General features: G+C 41.8%; 1 protein-coding gene across 4 annotated transcripts in view; it reads right to left on the bottom strand.

Annotated features, from left to right (window-relative positions):
* pcgf5b (polycomb group ring finger 5b) overlaps nt 1-17,812 on the bottom strand; it is a 186,225-nt gene extending 168,413 nt beyond the window's left edge. For 2 of the 4 annotated variants that reach the window (XM_060842367.1, XM_060842364.1), the window contains exons 1-2: nt 17,395-17,812; nt 14,795-15,142 (exon numbers count right to left, since the gene is read on the bottom strand). In XM_060842367.1, coding sequence (XP_060698350.1) covers nt 14,795-14,906 — 112 coding nt within the window. In that variant the 5' untranslated portion in view covers nt 14,907-15,142; nt 17,395-17,812. Of the gene's footprint in view, nt 1-14,794; nt 15,143-16,154; nt 16,206-16,661; nt 16,817-17,394 lie in introns of those variants that run through there. The other 2 variants (XM_060842365.1, XM_060842366.1) reach the window with 2 other exon arrangements.
* Nucleotides 17,813-22,526: the final 4,714 nt, after the last annotated feature.

Genomic DNA, 22,526 nt, shown 5'->3' with positions numbered 1-22,526 from the left:
ATTCTCTTCTGACTTGTAGATCTTTGTCTTGAGGACTGTTGACCTTGATTTGGCTGTAAACCATTTCTCCAATGGAGGATCTTTTATCTCTTGAATGTCCTTCACGGCTGATGTTGTTCCTGCTAAACCAGTAGTTGATGCAATATCTTATCTGGGGCCTCACTAATCTCTGAAATGTTTATTGTAAATGACAACTGCGCTGTTAAAACAAACATTTTCTTCCTTGCAGTACCCTTGATTTCTGTACAAGAGCAACTGTATTTTTATTTAATTTGAACTGGTATTCTGTTTTCCACAGTATCATGGATGTTCAAACCAGGCAATTTCTTGTTTTTGACCATGTCCTGAATCTGTGGATATGATCTGACTTCTACGGCATTGTATGTCACTAATCTCCATTTTTTTCTTGCAAGTTTTTGCTCTCAATCTGCTGCTAAAGTATAGAAGTGCTTACTTCAGCTTGATAATTCAATTTGATGTCTTCATTTGTCCTTTGTGGTTGTCTTTCTAGTAAACTCAAATGTGTTACCAAACGATTGTTGCTTATTCAACACCATATCCCTATCACTGACAATTCTGCTTTGAGAGACAGCGAAATGAAATATGCTTTAGTGATGATGGGAATAGGAGTCATTCCTACCAATCCTATAGTGTCTGAGAATTCCTGTTAACAATATGAAGCAATTCTTTTATGCCAACAAAGGAAATCTCAATAAAATCTTCCTTCTTTTGGGGTTCTGTCAATGAGTCTAAGAAGCCCAATGAAATCTCCTGTTGGTTTTTGCTTGACTGGTTGGTTGGTTTCTGAATCAATCTCTTATTGCTACTGCAAGGAGGTTAATGCGAAGACAGCTGTGCAGATTCAAAAGTGAGAAATGTTGACTGTGAATTCATGCACATTTTCATCTCTCATATTCTATTTGTCTTGAGGGTTTCTTTTATTATACCTTTAATCTTGGAAATTGTTCCACGTGGACCACATAGTTTTATCTTTGTAAGATGTAACATCTACTTTTCAGTTGATGGCATCTGAACTGACAGTACAGTGAAACATATCTCATTGGAACAACATTTTCAAACTTCGCCAATTTCACTAGACTGATTTTATGCTTCTGTCAGCCCACTTTCAACTTGTACTATTACAATTCACACTTCACCCACACTTATCAGCATTCCAATCTGTATCGGAATTATGAAAATTACCCAACATTTTTCTCAAATTTCCTTACAAATCTTTGCCACTTTGTATCATCTGCAAAGTTTGGTGGTCTAAAATCTATACTGAGAACGGTACTCTCTCTTTTCCTAGCCTTACGTTAATGTGTATTCAATTCTAACTCCCTCGGAAAACATTGTGTTCAGTGACCACTCTGCCATCCATTTTCTACTTCCACGTAACTGTCATGAAACTATTACAATCAGAAATATTAAGTTTTCAGTCCTATCTAAACCCAGGACACGTCACCATTATAGCCATATCTTTCCGTAAATATTAAATCTTCTAACAACAGTTTGTTTTATACGTTTGAATTCTCTTCTTTGTTTTCATATGGATTTGATATCTCTTTCCCCTTCCACAAACATTACTTTATCTCTTTATTTCCTTTAATAAAACTCCAATCCTTTTTATTTCAGCAAAGACTTTTGTTTGTTTCAACAACTATACTAATCTGTTCTCCTCTAACTACACTCCCCTTTAAAATTCTCCTCCACGACACTAATAACTTTCTCTGAAAAGACATTGGTGTCATTTTGGTTCTAATGATAGTCAGCTCCTTGTTCTAGCCATCTCTCTAGTTCCCCAACACTATGCCTATAGTCACATTTTAGCATTCTGTTCCTCAGTCTATCTTTTGCATGGCATAACAAGTAACTCAAAGATTACCACTCCTGAGGTTTAAAGGCTTTTCAATCTAGCTTTCAAAGAACCTAACCACTTAAGACTCTGTTAGTTCCAAATCATTGATTTTCGCATTCACCACATTATTTCACAGCTCTCTTCCCCTTGTATGAATTTCTCCACCCATTCATTGATGTCCAGCACAAGAGATGCAATAATTGTGAAAGAAGTTGAATATCGACTGAACACAGCATTTTCTACTAGTAACATTCTCCTATTCCTACAACCATACCTCTGTATAGCTGCTAGTGTTAGTTTGAATTCTGAATTGTACCAGCTTTTTTGCAATCAATTTCTGCTTTATTTCCTACAAATGTTAACTCTAGAAGAATGTTACTGTCCTAATGCAAATCAAGGCTAAAAGTCTGAAAGCCACCAATCTAATTTCCACTCTCCCACACTCTTTCATAACTCAATATTAATTTCATGCTACTAAGCTCAAATCTACGTAGACTTAGGTTATAGAACTGACTAATTAAAAAGGACAGAGAAAGACTGTCTGAAATCAGCACAAAAAAAATTACATTTATATAGCTACTTTAATGTAGAAGAAAACATCCCAAGGTACTACAAAAGAGCACTTACCAAACAAAATTCAACACCAAGCATTACAAGATTTTAAAACCAGCGACCAGAAGCTTGGTCAAAAGTGGTAGGTTTGAAGTCTCAACAAGAGGAAGATAGGACAGTGAAGATGTTTCGGAAGGAAATTCCAAAGCCTAACAGCCTTCGCAGCTGATGATAAAGTGAAGAAAACCATTAGATGCTCAAACAAAGGTTACAGGAATAGGGAGAGGCAACGGCATGAAGAGAATTTATAAACAAGAATTAAAATTTTAAAACCAAGCATTTACTTGATCATAAGCTAATTAGGTTACCAAACATGGGGGTACTGTGCGGAGCCATATGTAAATAATTTACCAATTACCAATTTAATCAGCCCAGCATTAAGGCAGAAAATAAATTGAAATAGTACCTAATGTTAAAACAACTAAAATTAACCTCACAGAAGTCAAATAAACTAAAATCCAGTAAATATTTCCTAATCCAGCATTCCAGAACATTTATGTAACTGTGAACTCACTTTAATGCCTGAAAATTTGAGAACCCCAGACTGTGTTCAGGGAGAGAGCTGAAGAATTGTTCATTGAGAGCACTGTTTTGTCCACAAGCATTATGAAAACTTTAATGATGCACTGGAGTTACGACCCATGCACATATGTATAATGGAGCCTCGGCTTCAATTCCAGGACTTCTACGCCACTGTCTCTTGACTCCAAATGATCATCCAACAATCCTAGCAGAAATCATAGCCAACCCATCCTTTAAGTACGAATGTCCAAATCCCTCTTACTTCAAATTCTCCTAGCCTTTATTCTATATGCCTAATTATCAAACACAGGATATCGTATGTTCTTTTAGATATACCAAGGTACTGTTACCTTTCAGATACAAGCTGTAAAAGGTGCGTAATTGCCCTTGACATTCTGCAGTTTTATTTGAAGTGATATTGTGGCTCAATTCTCCAATCAACATTATTAGAATGATAAAACATATAAATATCCACCAAGCGCAATCAGACAGCATAATAGATTCCTTTTTCCCTTGCATTAAAAAGACTGTGTTGATAGATTTAAGAGTGGTTAAATGATGCAGTTTCAATAATATGGCTGAAACAGGCTTAAAACAAAAAAAGTTTAAATGTCAAATCAACTAGCTGGTTTTTAAATTCACTGAAATAAATTTCTAAGATGAAATTGAACCGTTCACTACCAACTGGAAAGTTTTACTATGTTTATCTAAAAACATCTGAAATGTATCTGCTAGTGCCTTTAAAGTAAAAATTAAATTGGAAGATGTTCCTTAAAAGATTGTAAATGAATAGAATTACCAGAAACTTGCTATGTTTGTTATTCAGATCTGGGGCCTGGTCAGGTTTGTGGACGCAGCCAGTTTCTGGAATAATGTTTTATTTTAAGTCAGTATTATTAAAGACCAGGTATATTAAATTTATGCTTGTGTAACATGCACCTTGAGTCTCTTACATTTTATGCTGCTTTCACCAATTTCAGGCTAATTCCAGTGGAAAGTATGGAACATTAATCTCTCCCCTGTATTAGAAACCCTGAAGTTCAATTGGTATTTTGCACTTCATAAAATATTTCCATTTCATGTACATTTATCCCTTACTTACACTTCATAAAACAAATGAGTTCACAATTGTGTTAAATTTTTCGCTGCATTTGTCTAATCCAATCTACTAATTCTTCTAAATCCTCCTAAAGGCATTTATAAGATGCTTCTTTCAACTTCATTTTATCCCCACTCTATACGTACCTGCATTTTGTACTATTGTGCCACTATAGCACATCACTGTCTCATGCTTCTAGCCTGGAAAGCTACCTAACCGATAGTTTTTTTTTACCCATTGGTCAGCTTATTATCCTACCTGCTTCCCACTTGGTGTGCTTTTTTTTCTATTTACAAGGTACCTTATCAAACACCTTTTAGAAAATTCACATGGACAACATCCAAGCATTTCTTTTATTTAAAGTATGTTATTTACTATGTATTTACATACATTTATTTCAATACTTTGTCATCTTGCTTCCCCAGCAACAATGAAGATTCAGACTTTAATGCATGAGTTGGTCTGAATCCCTCAACTTATCTGCCAATCTTTTGGGGGTAATGTATAAAAAGGAGCAATAACTCACTTACATCTAAAAACAACAAGGCAGCTGCCATTTCTTGCTAGGTTCTGTTTCTGAAAAGGGCAAAATAACTGGAAATCTAAAGAAACATTCAGCAACAGCAGAGATTGGCTATTAATCCCAAAATGCATCTCTTTGGATCTTTTTCATATTATGAAGCATTTTGATCGTCAATCAAATGAGAATACTAACATTAATGGGACAGGTTGTCAGTGACTAAGCATCTAAACACTGTTCTAGTGTTCAAACACAGCAAGAGTATCACAAGAGGTAATTTGCTAATATATTTGTAAATGAACAACTATGGTTTTTTGACCAAGAGGGCAAGTGAAAGCACACCATCCAAGTACAAATGATGATTTGGTCACTATCATCTGAGGCAGTGACCACGTGTTGGATTACTTAATAGATAGTAAAACCCAAGAAGAAAATTACACTTTGATTCCAAACCTTCCATAAAAACAGTGAGGACAACGACATTAAAAAATGGAATCATATAACATAAAGCTATTTATAAAAGCACTTTTTCAAAGCTGAAGATAAGGTAACACACGTAACATGGAAGTAGAACCTTTGCTTGTTTTTTCTAATCCAGGAAGAATCACTCTACTGCAGCTTCAACCCTTTCATAATTTAAGAGATCATGAACTGAGGCAGTGGGAATGTAACGAACATCAAATACGATACGAACCACATATTTCCCCACAAGGACCTGCTTTCATATAACTGAGTTTCATCGTGAATTGAAAGAGTTAGTTTAGTGAGAGAACTTGAATTCACAGATTTTTAAAACTGTCGGGAGAAGTAGAAAAGGAGGAGAGGTTTCGGGAAGAAAGTCTGAAATTAGAGAGGAAATGTATGCATGAAGAACCAATTACAGTGATGCAACAGAGGCAATCAAAGGCACAGGACTCCAATGTCAAAAGAAAATGACAAAGATACCGAACATGACAAAGGCTGTAGGTAAACAGCTAGAAACGGACACGTCACTGAAGGGCAGCCAGAGGAGGTCTGGGTATGGAAATTAATAAATTTGAAGATATGGATGTTCTAACTAAATATACTAACGACAAAGCCAGTGCACAGTGAGAACAGGATGTTTGGATGACTGGCACTTCATATGGAATATAATATGATTGGCAGAACAAGTTGTAGTTTACTGACAGTAAAGGTTGGGGAGACTGAAGGTAACATCTAATCTAGAGGCAACAGCAACACCTCCTCAGATTTTGCTGGCAGAGAGTAGATTCAGACAAGCATAAATCTGAGAAGGTGGAATTCACTAAGCTTTATGTCATCCAGCACCTGAAGGCGGGCACAATCTTGATGAGCCAGGGAAGATGACATATCTGTATCAAGCGAGCAAAGTTTCTGAGGAGATCACAATGTTTATCTCAATATTCAACTAAAAGAAATTCTGGCAATCCTGGAAAACAGGGATGGAAAGTAAAGCAACAAGAGAGTGGGAATACATATGTCATTATCACACTTATGGCTGTTTACCTGACAAAAATTAAATGTAGATGAGGAAAAGAACAAAAGCTTTTTTGGAAATTCTGGGAAAAATACATAGCTGGACAGGAGGAGATATTATTGCTGAGCTACTTGAAGGAGGAGCAGTGCTCCGAAAGCTTATACTTTCAAATAAACACATTGGGACTATAACCTGGTGTTATGTGAGTTTTAACTTTAATCTTATAAAAGTAATATGCGGTATATGATAAAACTCTGAAACAAACACAGAAAATGCTGGAATAACTCTGCACATCCGGCAGCACCCATGAAAAGAGAAACAGATTTAATGTTTTGTCCAGTATGACTCTTGGAGTCATAGAGTCAATGGCTGAGTCAGAAACTCTTAACACAAAAGCAGTATGATTTAGATATTCACTTGTGCTGCCATAGCCTCAAGGGTTATGGGCCAAAAGATGGAATATAGGATTAGTGTTATCAGATTTTTTGACCAGCACAAACATGATGGGATAAATAGCACTCCTTCTGAGCTCTAAATAGTCTATCTGTCTAGGAATGTACTCAGAAGAGGTTAAGAACATGGAGGAGGCATGAGCAAATGGCTATAGATAAGGGTGAGATTCAGCATCAGCTAAAATGTAAAAATATTAGAACGAAAAGGGACAAAGGAATAGTTAAAATAAACAAGAACTAACTAGACTAGAGCAAGCCAATACAAAATGAATACTGGGGGAATTTGACTCAAAGTGGGAATTCAGTGCTTAGAAAGAAAGAGGTACATTAAGTAAGGAAGATTTATTGCAAGACAGTAAACTTGCTGAGTGGGGAGTTCAGTGAAGCAGAGGGAGGAGGTGCTTCTTTATCAGCAGCTGCTGTTCGAACTTTAAAATTTTGAAAACTATACACCTAGTTAAAACAACCTAGGCACAAGACAAATAAACTTATAATAAGGAGTACAAAAGTAAGATTAAGATAGAGCATGGAAGCCCAGCCAAGCTTAAGACCAATCCTGTGTGCATGGAGATTCATGGACACTTCAAGACCAACACAAACACAGGGCCGTTTCCCCAGCTGCACAAGCTTTGGGTTTGGATACTCAAATGGTAGTTGGAGTCACTGTCACACATCAGCAAAGATCTACAAAGATAAAAGGGTTACACCACAAGGGTGGGAGCATGCAGACAGGTAAGAAATGGATGATGCCAGGCAGTTGGACAACCAGGCAGGTAAAGCAGAAGTCCCCCAAAATCTCACTCTCCAATTGATTTTTCGTTATGAAGAAGATTCTTTAGAAAACTGCAGCAATGGATTAGATTAGATTACTTACAGTGTGGAAACAGGCCCTTCGGCCCAACAAGTCCACACCGACCCGCCGAAGCGAAACCCACCCATTCCCCTACATTTAACCCTTACCTAACGTTATGGGCAATTTAGCATGGCCAATTCACCTGACCCGCTCATCTTTGGACTGTGGGAGGAAACCCACGCAGACACAGGGAGAACGTGCAAACTCCACACAGTCAGTCGCCTGAGTCGGGAGTTGAACCCGGGTCTCAGGCACTGAGAGACAGCAGTGCTAACCACTGTGCCACCGTGCCGCCCACGATGACCCAGCTAGACAAGAGGGAACAAAGATGGAGGAGGAGAGCAGGACTGTTGGGAGATTCATTACTTAAGGGAACAGAAAGATATTTCTGAGACCACAGACAGGTTGGTATGGTGCCTTCCCTGGTGCAAGAGTTAAGCATATCAAAGAGCCGCTGCAGATTATTCTCTGGCAAAAGGATAAGCAAATGGTCCACATTGACAGTAATAACAAGGTAGAAAGAACAATATGGTCCTTCAAACAGTATTTAGGAAGCTTCATAGAACACTAACAAGAAGGACCTCAAAAGTAGTCATTTTCAGTTTACTCCCAGTGCCACATAGAAATGAGAAATAAGAGGATGAGACAGATGGATGCATGGCAGAGAAGATGGTGCTGGAGGGAGGGCTTTAGATTCTTGGGACATTAGGACTGATTGCGAGTGATATGACATCTGGAGAAGCTAGACAGGTTGCACCTGACTGGAACCAGGATTGAGTTCCTTGCTCATGCAGTTGTGGAGGTCTTTAACTCTGCAGGTGTATGGGAACAAGGAGAGTATATCAGATAATACCAGATACACAAAAAAACTGTAAGAGACAGATAGCATCAGAATAGAGAACAGTAACTTAATAGATCGAACTGCAGAAAGAAACAGAGTCTAAATCAGGGTTCCACTATGTAAGGGAATGCACAAATTGGTGCAGCTTGCCATGAGGAATTATAATGCTGTGACTATAATACAGAGATGGATGAAAGAAGGCAATAGTGACTACTAAATATTGCTGCTTATAAGGTTTTCAGAAAAGATTGGAAAAAGAATAAAGGAGTGGCACTACTGTTTAAGGAAAGAATTGTAGTGTTGCAGAAAAATGTTTCACAAGTTCAACAATAGTGTCAGTTTTGGTAGAACTAAGGAAGCAAAAGGATGCAATTCCATTGTTCAATATAGAATGCTGACCATCAACCACTATGGAGGATGTAGAGGAATAATATGCAAGAAAATTACAGAAAGGTGCAAACATCGAGTAGTTAGACCTGGGAATTTTAACTACCTGGCTATCGACTAGGATACTGCTACTGATTTGACTTGATTTGATTTAGTCACTTGTACAATGAAAAGTTTTGTTTTGCAAGCAGTACAGGCAGATCACAGCAAACAAGATCAAATAGATCATAGGATGCTTGGACAGAGCGAGGTATACAAGTTTATGGCTGCACAGGGAGCGCACAGAGCAAGATCAACACTTTGAAGTTACAGAGGCTAAAAAGAGCAGGAAAGAAGCTGTTCTTGAACCTGCTGGCGTGTGTGTGTGTGTGTGTGTGTGTGTGTTCAAGCTTCTATTTCTTCTGCCTGATGGAAAAGAGCATTATCGGGAAGGGAGGGGTCTTGATGATATTGGCAGCCTTTCTGCAGCAACAAGAAGGGCAAATGGAGTCCATGGATGGGAGGTAGGCTTTCATGATGGTCTGGGCTGTGCACATAACTATAGTTTCTTACTATAAAGCGTAATGATAGACAAGCGATCATAGATTGAAAACTTTCACCACCAGTGCATGTGCAATCCAACAAGGAGAAAAGGTCCGAATGGATTCTTGGGAACAAGATGGGTTAAATAATTCAAGTGTCAGTGAGTGAGCATTGGTGGGGGTGGGGGTGGGGGTGGGGGGTGGGGGTGGGTAGCATTGCTGCCTCACAGCACCAGAGACCTGGGTTCAATTTCAGCCTCGGGTGACTATCTGTGTGAAGTTTGCACACTCACCCTGTGTCTGCATTGGTTTCCTCTGGGTGCTCTGGTTTCCTCCCACAGTCAAAGGTGAGCAGGTTAGGTGGATTGGCCATGCAAAATTGCCCTGTAGCATCTGGGACAGGAGGATAAGCCATGGGAAATGCAGGGTGACAGCGATTCGGTGGGACACTCTTCAGAGAGTTGGTGTGGATTCAACAGGTTGAATGGTCTGCTTCCACATTTTAGAGATTCTATGAAGAGGACAATGATTACGATATCATAAGATGATGATGGAAAAGTTCAAAGAACAGTCCAGAGTAAGCTTAATAAACTGGGGAAGAGCTGACTTCAATGGGGCAAGAACAGAGGTGGCTGGACAGAATGGACCAAAGATTGGTGGGACAAACTGAAGTCGAACAATGGGCTACCTTCAAAGAAGACAGTTTTGACATAGCTGAGGTGTACGAGACCTCAAAGTCCTGTGAAAACTATATTAAATTTAAATAAAAGAACAGCGAGAGTAGGCAGCCTGGGCTGGTGGAGTAATCAGGTACAAATTTGCCACGGGACCTGTTCCTGCTATTGCCTCCCACCACGGGACCCTGTTCCTGCTATTGCCACTACCACGGGAACCCTGTTCCTGCTATTGCCACCACCACGGGACCCTGTTCCTGCTATTGCCATCACCACAGGAACCCTAATTCTGCTATTGCCACTACCACAGGAACCCTGTTCCTGCTATTGCCACTACCACGGGAACCCTGTTCCTGCTATTGCCATCACCACAGGAACCCTAATTCTGCTATTGCCACCACCACGGGAACCCTGTTCCTGCTATTGCCACCACCATGGGAACCCTGTTCCTGCTATTGCCGCCACCATGGGAACCCTGTTCCTGCTATTGCTGCCACCATGGGAACCCTGTTCCTGATATTGCTGCCACCATGGGAACCCTGTTCCTGCTATTGCCTCCCACCACGGGAACCCTGTTCCTGCTATTGCCACCACCACAGGAACCCTGTTCCTGCTACTGCCACCCACCACGGGACCCTGTTCCTGCTACTGCCACCCACCACAGGAACCCTGTTCCTGCTACTGCCACCCACCACGGGAACCCTAATCCTGCTATTGCCACCACCACGGGGACCCTGTTCCTGCTATTGCCTCCCACCAGGGGACCCTGTTCCTGCTATTGCTGCTGCCACAGGAACCCTGTTCCTGCTATTGCCACCACCACGGGAACCCTGTTCCTGCTATTGCCACCACCACGGGAACCCTGTTCCTGCTATTGCCACCACCACGGGAACCCTGTTCCTGCTATTGCCACCACCACGGGAACCCTGTTCCTGCTATTGCTCCCACCACGGGAACCCTGTTCCTGCTATTGCCACCACCACGGGAACCCTGTTCCTGCTATTGCTCCCACCACGGGAACCCTGTTCCTGCTATTGCTGCCACCATGGGAACCCTGTTCCTGATATTGCTGCCACCATGGGAACCCTGTTCCTGCTATTGCCTCCCACCACGGGAACCCTGTTCCTGATATTGCTGCCACCATGGGAACCCTGTTCCTGCTATTGCCTCCCACCATGGGAACCCTGTTCCTGCTATTGCTCCCACCACGGGAACCCTGTTCCTGCTATTGCCTCCCACCTCAGGACCCTGCTCCTGCTATTGCTGTCGCCACGGTAACTTTGTTCCTGCTGTTGCCTCCCACTACAGGATCCTGTTCCTGCTGTTGCTGCTGCCACGGGAACCGTGTTCCTGCTATTGCCACCCATCACGGGAACCCTGCTCCTGCTATTGCCACCCACCACGGGAACCCTGTGCCTGCTATTTGCACCACCACGGGGACCCTGTTCCTGCTATTGCCACCACCACCACGGGGACCCTGTTCCTGCTATTGCCACCACCACGGGGACCCTGTTCCTGCTATTGCCACCACCACAGGGACCCTATTCTTGCTACTGCCACCACCACGGGAACCCTGTTCCTGCTATTGCCACCACCACGGGAACCCTGTTCCTGCTATTGCCGCCACCACCACGGGGACCCTGTTCCTGCTATTGCCTCCCACCAGGGGACCCTGTTCCTGCTATTGCCTCCCACCAGGGGACCCTGTTCCTGCTATTGCTGCTGCCACAGGAACCCTGTTCCTGCTATTGCCACCACCATGGGACCCTGTTCCTGCTATTATCACCACAATGGGACCCTGTTCCTGCTATTGCCACCACCACAGGGACCCTATTCTTGCTACTGCCTCCACCATGGGAACCTGTTCCTGCTATTGCCATCACCACAGGGACCCTGTTCCTGCTATTGCACCCACCATGGGAACCCTGTTCCTGCTACTGCTCCCACCACAGGGACCCTGTTCCTGCTATTGCCTCCTACCTTGGGGACCCTGATCCTGCTGTTGCCTCCTACCACGGGGACCCTGTTCCTGCTATTGCCTCCCACCATGGGGCCCCTGTTCATGCTATTGCGTCCCACCATGGGGACCTTGTTCATGCTATTGCCTCCCACCATGGGGACCCTGTTCCTGCTGTTGCCTGCCACCGCAGGATCCTGTTCCTGCTATTGCCTCCCACCACAGGACCCTGTTCCTGCTATTGCCTCCCACCTCAGGATCCTGTTCCTGCTGTCGCCTCCCACCATGGGGACCCTGTTCCTTCTATTGCCTCCCACCACGGGACCCTGTTCCTGTTACTGCTGCCACCACAGGACCCAGTTCTTGCTATTGCCTCCGCCACGGGAACCCTGATCAGTTATCCAAACAATCAGTTATCTGAACAAAATTACTCACTGCCTGTCTCATTCAGATATTCAATGTTATTCTGAACTCCCTCAAAATAATAAGGTGGGACAAACAATCCCAGAATCAGATGAGATACATGCAAAAATGTTGAAGAAAGTGACAGTGGAAATTGTACAGGCACTGGCAATAATCTTTGAATCTTCTGTCAATTCAAGAATAGTGTCAGAGGTTGAACAAATACAAACTTAACACCTTTGTTCAGGAAAAGTAGAAAGATAAGACCAGCGATTACAGTCCAATCAGTTTATCTTTGGTGGTGGGAAAAATTCTTGAAACAATTATTTGGAATAGAGTTAATAGTCATGTGGAAAAATGACTTAATTATAAAAAGACAGCATGGATTTAAAGAAAATTTGTGTTTGACTAAGTTGTTACGAGCTTTTTTGAAGAAGTTACAGTGAGAGTTAACAAGAACAACATTGCTGTTAAGGTGTACATGGACTTCCAAGAGATTTTCAATACAGTACCACAGAACAGACTAGAGAGAAAAGTTATAGCTCGTGGAATATAGAGAACTGTTGTAACGTAGATACAAAACTGACTGAAGGATTGGAAATAAATAGTACTGGTTAATAGATATTTTTCCGTCTGGAAGGAGGCATGTAGCAATTACCTAAGGGTTAGCATTAATTATTGAGATCTTAGTGTGCAGATGAAGTTCAATGCAGAGAAGTGGGAGGTGATACATTTTATTAGAAAGAACATGGAGATACACTACAAAATACAGGGTGCTATCTTAAAAGGTATGTAGCAGCAGACAGATATGGGTGGTGTATGTACGTCTAAGTCACTAAATATGGCAGGGTAGGTGCAGTAAATAGTTAATGGAGCACACAATACCCTAAGTTTTATTAATAGAGATATAAAGGAGCAAGATGGTTATGCTGCGCATATCTAAGACCAGTTGTTAAATCTCAGTTCTAGAAGGATGTGAAAGCATTGGAAAGAACACAGAACAAGTTTACAAGGATGTTTTTGGGGTGAGAAACTTCAGTTATGAAGGGAGATTAGCAAAGGTGGGACTATTTTTATTGAAGAGAAAGATAAGAGAAGGTTTAATATGTTTCCACAATCATGACAGATCTGAACAAAGTAGATAGGGAAAAACTATTCCTCCTCATGAAAGTATTAAGAATGAGTGTGCAAAGATAGAAGGAAATTTGCAAAAAAAACAAATGTGACCGTCAGAAAGTCTTTTCCACAGTCAGTAGTTATGGTCTGGAATGCACAGCCTAGTACGACAGTGGAGAAGGATTCAACTGAGACATTCAAAAAAGCATTAGATTATCATTTCAACATAAACAATATTCAGGATTATGTGAAAAGATAGGGGGATGGTGCTAATGTTCATTCAGAAAAGAGCTGGTGCAGTAATAAAGAGCCCAACAGCCTCCTTTAATACCGTAATAATTATGTGACTGTGAAACAGAAATGCAGGGAGATCCCTTATAAGTGTTGTAAACAATGAAGATGGATGTGAGGGACACCAAAAGGAATGGGGGGGGGGGGGGTGTGGTGCACAAAGAAGGGAAAGTTACAAGAATAGGGGTCATGACAAGATGTGGCAATCAGAGCAAGAAATAGCAACTTCAGGAGAACATGGATGTAAGGTTTAGGTTGGCACATTAGACTCCTTGTGGGGGGCAGGACAGGCAGGACTTATAACAATGGATCAGCTGTCACAGCTATGGTAACATTACATTGATCCTCAACAATCTGGAGGGTAACATGGACATGGTTCAAAGGAAATGAGTGTTCTGGCTAGTCATTCAGCCAAGCAGTAGCAACATGATCAGAGTTTGATTGTCAAAATGGAAAGTGAACAACATGATCAACAAGTTCAGATCATGAAGCACCTGAAATATCTATTCTGAAAGAGACAGCAGCAGGCAGAATTGATATTGTAAAAAGAAAACCAAGGGATAAAAAGTATGTCATCTAGGATGATGCTTAATCCTTGACATTCTGGAGAAGATAAGGTCAACTGACATGTCAAATGGGGTGAAACCCAATTAGGGAATGTTATTGGAAACATAGATGACTTGGGGAGAGAAGACATAGGACTGGGATTCAGTTCAAAAATATTGCTTAAAGACTAGGATCCAAAGTGATAGCTAATACATACAACCACATGAAAATTTTGGAATATTAGCATAAGTAAAAGACATCCAAGGAGTCCTTCAAACAGGAGCTGGATGAGAGGTGGAAACTACCTACTGTCCATTAACTACCAATAACATACTTTTTTATTCTAAGAAGATTAATTTGTACAATACAGTGGAAGCCCATCAACCAAGCAACCATGACAGAAATAGAATCATTCCATTCTAAAGTTCATTCCTATTAATAGAAAAGCAGCAACAGTTGGAAGAAATTATCTCCACTTACTACCACCAACTTTTTTCAAACTTTTTTTGTTACTGTCAATATTCCAGAATGCATTTGTTTCAACATGGTATTTTCATTTATTTCCTCATATGCAAGAATTGACGATGAACTGTTTACCGAGCCTGTTGCAATACTCCCAGACTATCATTCTGAAATATATATCATGGTTCTTGCAGCATTACTTACAAGTGTGTAGACACTCAGTCACTGTAGTTGGCTTGATTAGATAGCCCTTGCAGATGTAACAAGTGATGAAGGCATTAAATTCTCTCACTAGGTATTTCCTTTGTGTAGCCATTGTTGAACAAGGTAACAGTAAAAGAACAGGAAAATCAGGCCAGAGTTGACAGGTGGCTCTATGCTTAAAGGACCTGCTGTGCTGCTCGGCACAGCTGCACTGCTCCAGGCATCTGTCTGAGAAATTTGTTGAAACAAATTTGAAGCAAATCAACTTCTCCAGGAGTACATTGTCCTTTAGTCAAGGATCAAGGTTATGCTTTTCTCTTCTTCTGTATTGTACAAAGTGTCCAAAACCTATAGCATTACAAGATAAAGATGTTAACTGTACATTATAGCTGAAAACAGTGCAGCGATTGGCTACTGCAGTGCTGTAAAACTATCAATTTACTTATTCAAAATGTTTCTTTGAAGTTTAAGTTGTTCATGAAGCAATGAACATTTTAAAACACAAAATTAAAAAGTATACTTTCATGATTGCATCAAAGTAACTAACATCAACAAACTGAAATTTGCATTTGGTGTTTTGGTTTTGGGATGGGGTATGGTTTAAATTTACAAATCTCTTATTTTGTCATAAAGCAAATTTAAATCCCATTATGTCATAAACACAGACCTTTCAGTTTAAGATGTTTAGTTACTGACACCAACAAAAATAATATACAAATGAAAGAATGCTCCAGAATGATGAAAATGTTTTCAAGCATTGTGAAAGATTATTGCAAATAATGCTTAATTTTTAATTAATTTGGATCAGATTTGATCCAAATTAAAAATAACATTTGTAGAAATAAAATAATTTGCATAAATGGTCTACCAGAAACAAAATTAATTGAAAATAATATTAAAATATCAGTTGAAGTGATGTCATTATCTCATTAGGAAATTTTCAGCCAGGCTTAACTTATGGTAAAGCCAGAGCTTCATGACATGAAACCATCAAACCACAAGTCATTTTGGTAACCAGGGCAAGTCTACAAGGTAACAATACAGATTGTTGCATTGAACTTGTACATCTCAAATTTACCCATTTAGGGTAAAGAAATCTTGTAAAATATCGCAAATTTAACCATTATTTGATTCAATAACTTACTACATGGCATTTCTCCTTTAAATTAAACTTGGTTACTTTAGGGAATCCATAAACTCATAAACTGGGTACATGTGACACACACATTGGTGAAAAAACTGGGAGTTTGAGAGTAACTATTTGTCTAGATTTCCAAAATTATTTGTGTTACAATGCTGATTTTTCTAAAATGAATTTCACCAATGATTCTGTTCTTTGAAACTTTAAATTCCTACATACAGTGTGACGGAATCCGCTGCATTATAAAACGTTACAAAATGCCGTTTTCCCCGTACTGCCCCACAACTTCCAAGCAACGCACATGAAGCCCTCCCATGAATGCTACTTGTGCATCGTCACGCAGCGAAGGGTGGAAGATGCAGCCTTGTGTAAAAGTAGGCCGTATCGCAATGCTGGCCACCAATCGGGTATCCTCTGTTCAAAGAGGCGCTCTTGCCTTCTTTGCCGAGCAGCAAATTGATGGGTACGCTGTGAAAGCTGAACACGTGGAGCCCTGTCAGTTTGACTCGGTGTGCTGTAGTTATTATGTGCGCAGGTGTGTGCGTGGATTTAGTGTGGAGCGCACAGCACTTACTTATGAAGCTGTTCCAATTTCACTATACAGTCCAGGCAATGCTGTCCCTCTCCCTCTATATTATATATATAAATAAATCAGCTGACACACTACGCACCGAATTCTATCCCTGGGGTGAATACAGCTTATATCCACAAACAAACTCATCTCACCACTTGTATCTCGCAATAATGGAGATGGACCGATTGCTTCCCTCCCTCCCTGGGATTTTTTTGAAAAAAGCAACTGCGCAGCAGCATGATGTAGCGTGAAGCGAGTCAAGGGGAAAGCGAAAGTCCGCTTTCTACTGTAACACTGAGCGGTACCGAGCGCCCTGTGTCGTGTCTGTCTCTCATCAGGAAGCCACCAGCGTCACTATTTGCGTCAGGCTGCGAGAGAGAGAGAGGGAGGGAGAGGAAAACAGATCTGCTCCCGAGTCGGAGCCGCAATCCAATTGGGAAAGTCGCTTCTCTTCCACCGGACCCGGTAGAAGAGACAGAAAGAGGTGCTGGGTGAATGTATGAGGAGGGTCCAAACCCCAGCCTGCTCTCCACCAAACTCCCCTCTCTCCCTCAGTCTCCGTTGATTTTTTTTTAAAAGCCCTAGAAGTTTCCAGCACAGTTTTTGTGTGTGAAGAGTGTGTGTGGCGCATTAGTTATTTCAGAGCTACCCGGGCACCTTTAACTTCAAGGCTGCTGCTGCTGCTGCACTAACACTTACGGCAAGGTCGCTCGGCGTCTACCTACCGGGGCAACTTGATCCTGACACATGATCGCATCCTAAACAAACTTTACAGGGGCTGGAGACAAGAGCCAGCTCCAGTCAGTCACCAACATCGTTAACCCCCACCCCCCCATACCTCAGTGAGGCATTTTTTTCTCTCTTTTTGGCGATTGCGTTGCTTACCTTTTTTTTCTCAAGAGGCCATAGTGATTACAAGAGGACTAGAGTTTTTATGAAAAAAAATTTTGGGAGGGGGGGGAAAAGAGGTTGTGGTGTTGGATGGGAACCGCGGCCGGATGATGTCTCAAAAAAAACAGAGCAAGAAATGAATAAACACCCGGGGGTGGGGGGGGTGTTGAAGAGCGAGAGAGGAAAGGGACAAGTTTAGTCAGTGGGTGAATGGCACTCAGCACTTGCTGCCCTGTAAGAAACAGGAGTGAGATCGCGGAAATACCGAGAGGGAGGGAGGGAGAGCTGGGGGGGGGTGGGGGGAGGAGGCGGCTCTGCGCTTGTTTACGCGCCGCCCGGCCATTCCAGCGCCGGGCCGCGCTCATTGGACATTAACTAGGGCGCTCGCTTCGAACCGGGACCGGGGCCCTGCCCCGCTCCCTGGGACACGCTTTAACACCGGGGCCCTCTCATCACTCTCTCCCCGGGGTCTCCCTCACTCCAGGACCCTCCCCATCCCATCCCCGCATTCATCGGGGTTTCAAACTCACATTCACCCCCCCCTCACTATTGCTCGGTGGGACCCTCGTGGCCGGGCTGCACCCTTCCTTTCCCCACCCCTTGCCGGGGCTGGGTTCACTCCGATTCTCCCTCTGCGCTTCACCCCCCCATCCCGTCACAAACACGCTGTTCTGTTCCTCCCCCCCTTCCCGCCAATAGCGGGATCCTGTCAGAAAGTTGGCGGCCCTGTGTGTGTGAGTGAGTATGAGAGTCGGGCTAGGCCTGGGCGGGCTCTGGGGTGCCGGTCACCGGTACTGTACCTGAGGGCCCGGCCGCCGGCTGTGCCTGTGGTGGGGGGGAGGGGATGGGGAGAAGGGTAATAGTGGCGGCGGGGGGTGGGGGAACTCAGCCCTGTCTGTGACATCATCGGCATAGCAACGGCACGGTCCGGCAATGACATCATCGCCCAGGCAACCTCCACAACACGTGACGCAATCACCGTAGCAACCTGGACCATGTGACGTCACCCACCACGACCTGGAAGCGTTGTGACGTCGACGATGAAAGCAGAGGACGACGGCCTCGTGGAATTGCCCACATTGCAACATTGCCCTCATCAGTAATTCATATTGACATAGTCAGTGACGCCTGTTATAGTCCAACAGGTTTATTTGAAATCGCAAGCATTCTGAGTGTTGCCCCTTGGTCAGCTGAAGCACTCCAAAAGCTTGTGATTTCAAATGAACCTGTTGGACTATAACCTGGTGTCAAATCACTTCTGGCTTTGTCCACCCCCAGTCCAACATGAAACACCTCCATATCGTATTGTTAAGTTCACAGGACACGAAGCGGGGTCATGAATTATCCAGAAAACTTTTAAAACCCTTGTTTAAACTTTTAAAAATTAACTTTGTTGGGCTAAAATGTGGCTGCCAGTCATCATACATCACATTACATAATCAGCAGTTGGCTGAATAAAACTCAAGATATCATCCTCCCCAAATACTTCTGCATTGTTTGGGCCTTGCTGTCCACAACACAAAAACACCACATGCAAAATAGCTTTGCAGCCAGTTCTGATCAAAGGCGAACTATTCAAAATCATTATGCCTGAAGTGGTGCCAACAACTCACCACTGATGTAAGAAAAAGGAAATGTGGTTCTAACTAGAACTAGAAGCCAATTGAAATTGATTCATCTGGGAGTCCTCATATGTCCAAAATTCCTGCTCAATGAAAATATGTTTTTAACTATACATTTCTGAAGTCTTCAATCTGATAGGTAACTAGTTTCATAATATTAGTCTGCTAGGAATCTAAGGCCAGCTAACATTATAATCACATTCAAAGCCAAGCTGAACCTATCTCTATTCTCAATATTTTCAAAACATGGTTCTCAAAAGAAATCTCATCGTTGCCTGAAAAATGGAATAACTTCATTTATTGCATTTTCATCCACAAGGAAAAGGGATTCTAAAAGTTTAGCTAATCACAAGAAACTTTAGCAGACACTAGACTCAGACAATTAATGCTCAAATTTAGTTTGACTTTAACCACAATTTGTTTGCTGCAGGTTGTTAATTTACCTAGACTTCACAAACAGCGGGTTCGGGGAAAGCATGCTGCAACCCATTTCAAAAAGAACAGAAGATGTAAAAATATTTTTTTGCTCGCTGACAGAAGGGAAGAGTAATAAAATAATTAAATTCTCTCACGCATTATTCCCAAAGAGAAATGTATAAATTCATAAGATATTGGAGCAGAGTTAGGCTATTTGGCCTATCGCATCTGCTCTGCCATTCAATCGAGGCTGATATGCTCCTCACCCCAAACTGGGAAACAGAACTAAGATTGATCCATTAATACAAACTGTATATGACTAACATTCACAAAATTTAACTAGAGACCAAATCTAAGAAACAAGTTTGAATTCAATGCTACACAAAACCAAAGGAAAATGAATATTAATGGCTGAAATTACTTTCTCTTTTGAAAAAAAGTAGCACAGCAAATTCTCTTAATTTTAACATTAAAGAAAATTGTGTGTAGAAAATGAAGAGTCAAACATTAGGCTTTCAGAGCAGAGGATAGTCAAAATGTTGAGCTCTTAAAGTGCAAGTGGAAGTACTGAGTGAGGCAAAATGACCAGAGTTACGCCATATGTTTCTTGAGCATTTGGGCTTCAGTCCATATCCATAACAGGTGGAAGAGTCAGATTGGGATATTCTGCCCAGAATAAAGGCAAAGTTGTGGTTTCCCAGAAACTGTAGTGCTGTCCTCTCATGAGACAGAGACAACTGGTAGTGAGTTTAACCTGAGTGTCATACACTCTAGTTGGTCACTTAGTCGGCTGGACAGCTGATTTGCGATGCTGAGTGTTACTAATAACCTGGATTCTTGTCCTGGTGTGGCTGAGGTGACCATGCAGGCCCAGAATGATTGTGACAGTCAAAGATATTTGGTAAAACAAGAAAAAAGGCAAGATTTTGAGAAGAGCGCAAATGGGCTGCTGGAAAGATGCTAGAGATGAAATCTGAGGTACAAATGAGACAGAGGAACTTAACTGTATGACTGGGAAATGGCTTTGTAGGGTCCCAGACACATGAGCAGAATTTCGAGAACAGCCTAAGGAGCCTGGAAAACAGAAAGGAGCTAGAAAGTTTATGTTCAGCTCACAAGGGCTGAAGAAGTCTTGAACATGCTTGAAGGAATGAAAAAGTCTGTGGATATGGGAAAAATAATGTGAAAGCCATAGGAGGTTAAGAAGACTATGTCAGAATACAACAGGGATCAGATAAAACTTACAGGAATTAAAAAGGCCAGAAGAGATTTAATAAAGTTAGTAGGGATAATTTTTTTTTAAAATCTAGAACCTAGAGGACCAAATAAGAGCTTTTGGACTCAAAAAGAAGCAAGAATAGACCCCAGCAAACAGACCAGAGAAGTCAAACCATTTCAGCAAAGCTGTGTAGGGTTGCAGAAGGCCGGAAAAATATCAAAGACCTTGCAAGGTGTAAGATAACCCATCAAGTGGCTCAGGGGAAGGTATCTGGTTTTAAGAGACTGAAATCAGGCCAGGAAATTATCAGGGGTCAAGAAAGAAGCTATCAAAAGATATAAAGGAGTGAGCCACAAATTGAATTGGAAAATATCTTCCTTGCTGATTATCGTAGGGACCAGGGCAGTTCCTGTACAAGTAATCTAATAAGGAGAGGCCTCACATAGTCCAACAGCCACATTGCAATGTAATGAAAATAGCCAACCAATGTGAGTCAGCTTGTCCAAAGGACATAGGCCAGAAACGGGGCCAGGCCTTCCCTGCTGTAGCTGAATTAGAGAAATCATTACACTGGAAGCAAGATCATCCAAAACCATCCAAAAGGCATTTCAAGTGTTGCTGATAACTCACAGATAACAAAGTTCAGTGGGGAGCATGTCCCCAGTCTGCTCAGGTAATTTAAATAAATCTGTCAGATTGGAGCCCAGAAAGAGTCCATGGCATGTACTTGGTTGAATCTCCATCAGTAAATCAAAAGCCCCACTAGCTAAGGGCTGAAAAACGGCACAGGTCAGATAGGATATCCAGCACTTGCTGGATAACAAAGTCATTGAGTCTAGCTAGAGCAGGTGGAGATCCCTGCGTGTGCTGGTCTGGAAACCAACTCTCATTTACACATGATGGATAAGTACAATAAATACAGCCAAAGTTTAATCCCTAATCCATGCTTTGAGGAGTACACAAATATGATGGGCCATTTAGCCCACTCCAACAAACTGACCATTTAAGTGCAGAATGGCAAGTCCCCAGGACCTCCCTAGATTGAGAGCAACCTCAGGGTTTGTCAACCAGGAAGATCTATGTCAGAGTAAGATCATGTCTTTTGGCCATAACAATTCCCCAACAATTTTTCAGGCGCTGATAAAGCAGTTAATAGCTGGCTCAGCAATTTTGTAATATACCTGGATGATCTGGTTATTTTCAGCAACAGAGAGAAAATCACAGCAGATGTGATCTGGACAGGAGAGTGTCAAGAGGCTTATCTAAAAATAAATTGAACACCATTCTGCTATACACGGTCCACAACCCATTGAAATTCCTAGAGAAGTGCAAAACAGTCAATGCCAGATTGTTGCATGGAATATGTCCTTGTCGTGTGTTCACCTGAAAAAAAATCACTCACATTACAGGAAAGAACAATGTCATTGCTGATGCCTTGTCCCATGTGTAGATTCTCAGAATGCAGCAAGAAACTGATATGATATGGGGGAAGAGTTTATAAAGCGTATTCAGGCAAATTTACTAGATTAGTATTCATATCATAATGAGAAAGGAGGCATTGTTAAATATTATGCCCAAAGTCTCTACAATTACTATCCAGTGGGTAAAGTGATCATAGCATTATAAACTTTGTGTTAGCTATGAGAAAAGACAAGGAGCAATCTGGAGTCAAAATAATTATTTTGGAGAGAACCAATTGCAGTGAAGTGAGAATGGGTCTGGTTGGTTCCACTAATCCAATAAATTGGATTCACAGTTTGGCAAGAAAAACACTGTAATGGAACAAAGGGCTACCTTTGGAGAGGTAGTAGATGACATACAGTTAAGGTACTTTCCCACAAGAGGAAAAGATTGGATAAATGAAACCA

The sequence above is a fragment of the Hemiscyllium ocellatum genome, chromosome 22, assembly GCF_020745735.1.
Source record: "Hemiscyllium ocellatum isolate sHemOce1 chromosome 22, sHemOce1.pat.X.cur, whole genome shotgun sequence".
NCBI classification, from domain to species: Eukaryota; Metazoa; Chordata; class Chondrichthyes; order Orectolobiformes; family Hemiscylliidae; genus Hemiscyllium; species Hemiscyllium ocellatum.
Note: the sequence above shows the minus strand (reverse complement) of the source record. Positions and strands in the feature narration are given on the sequence as shown.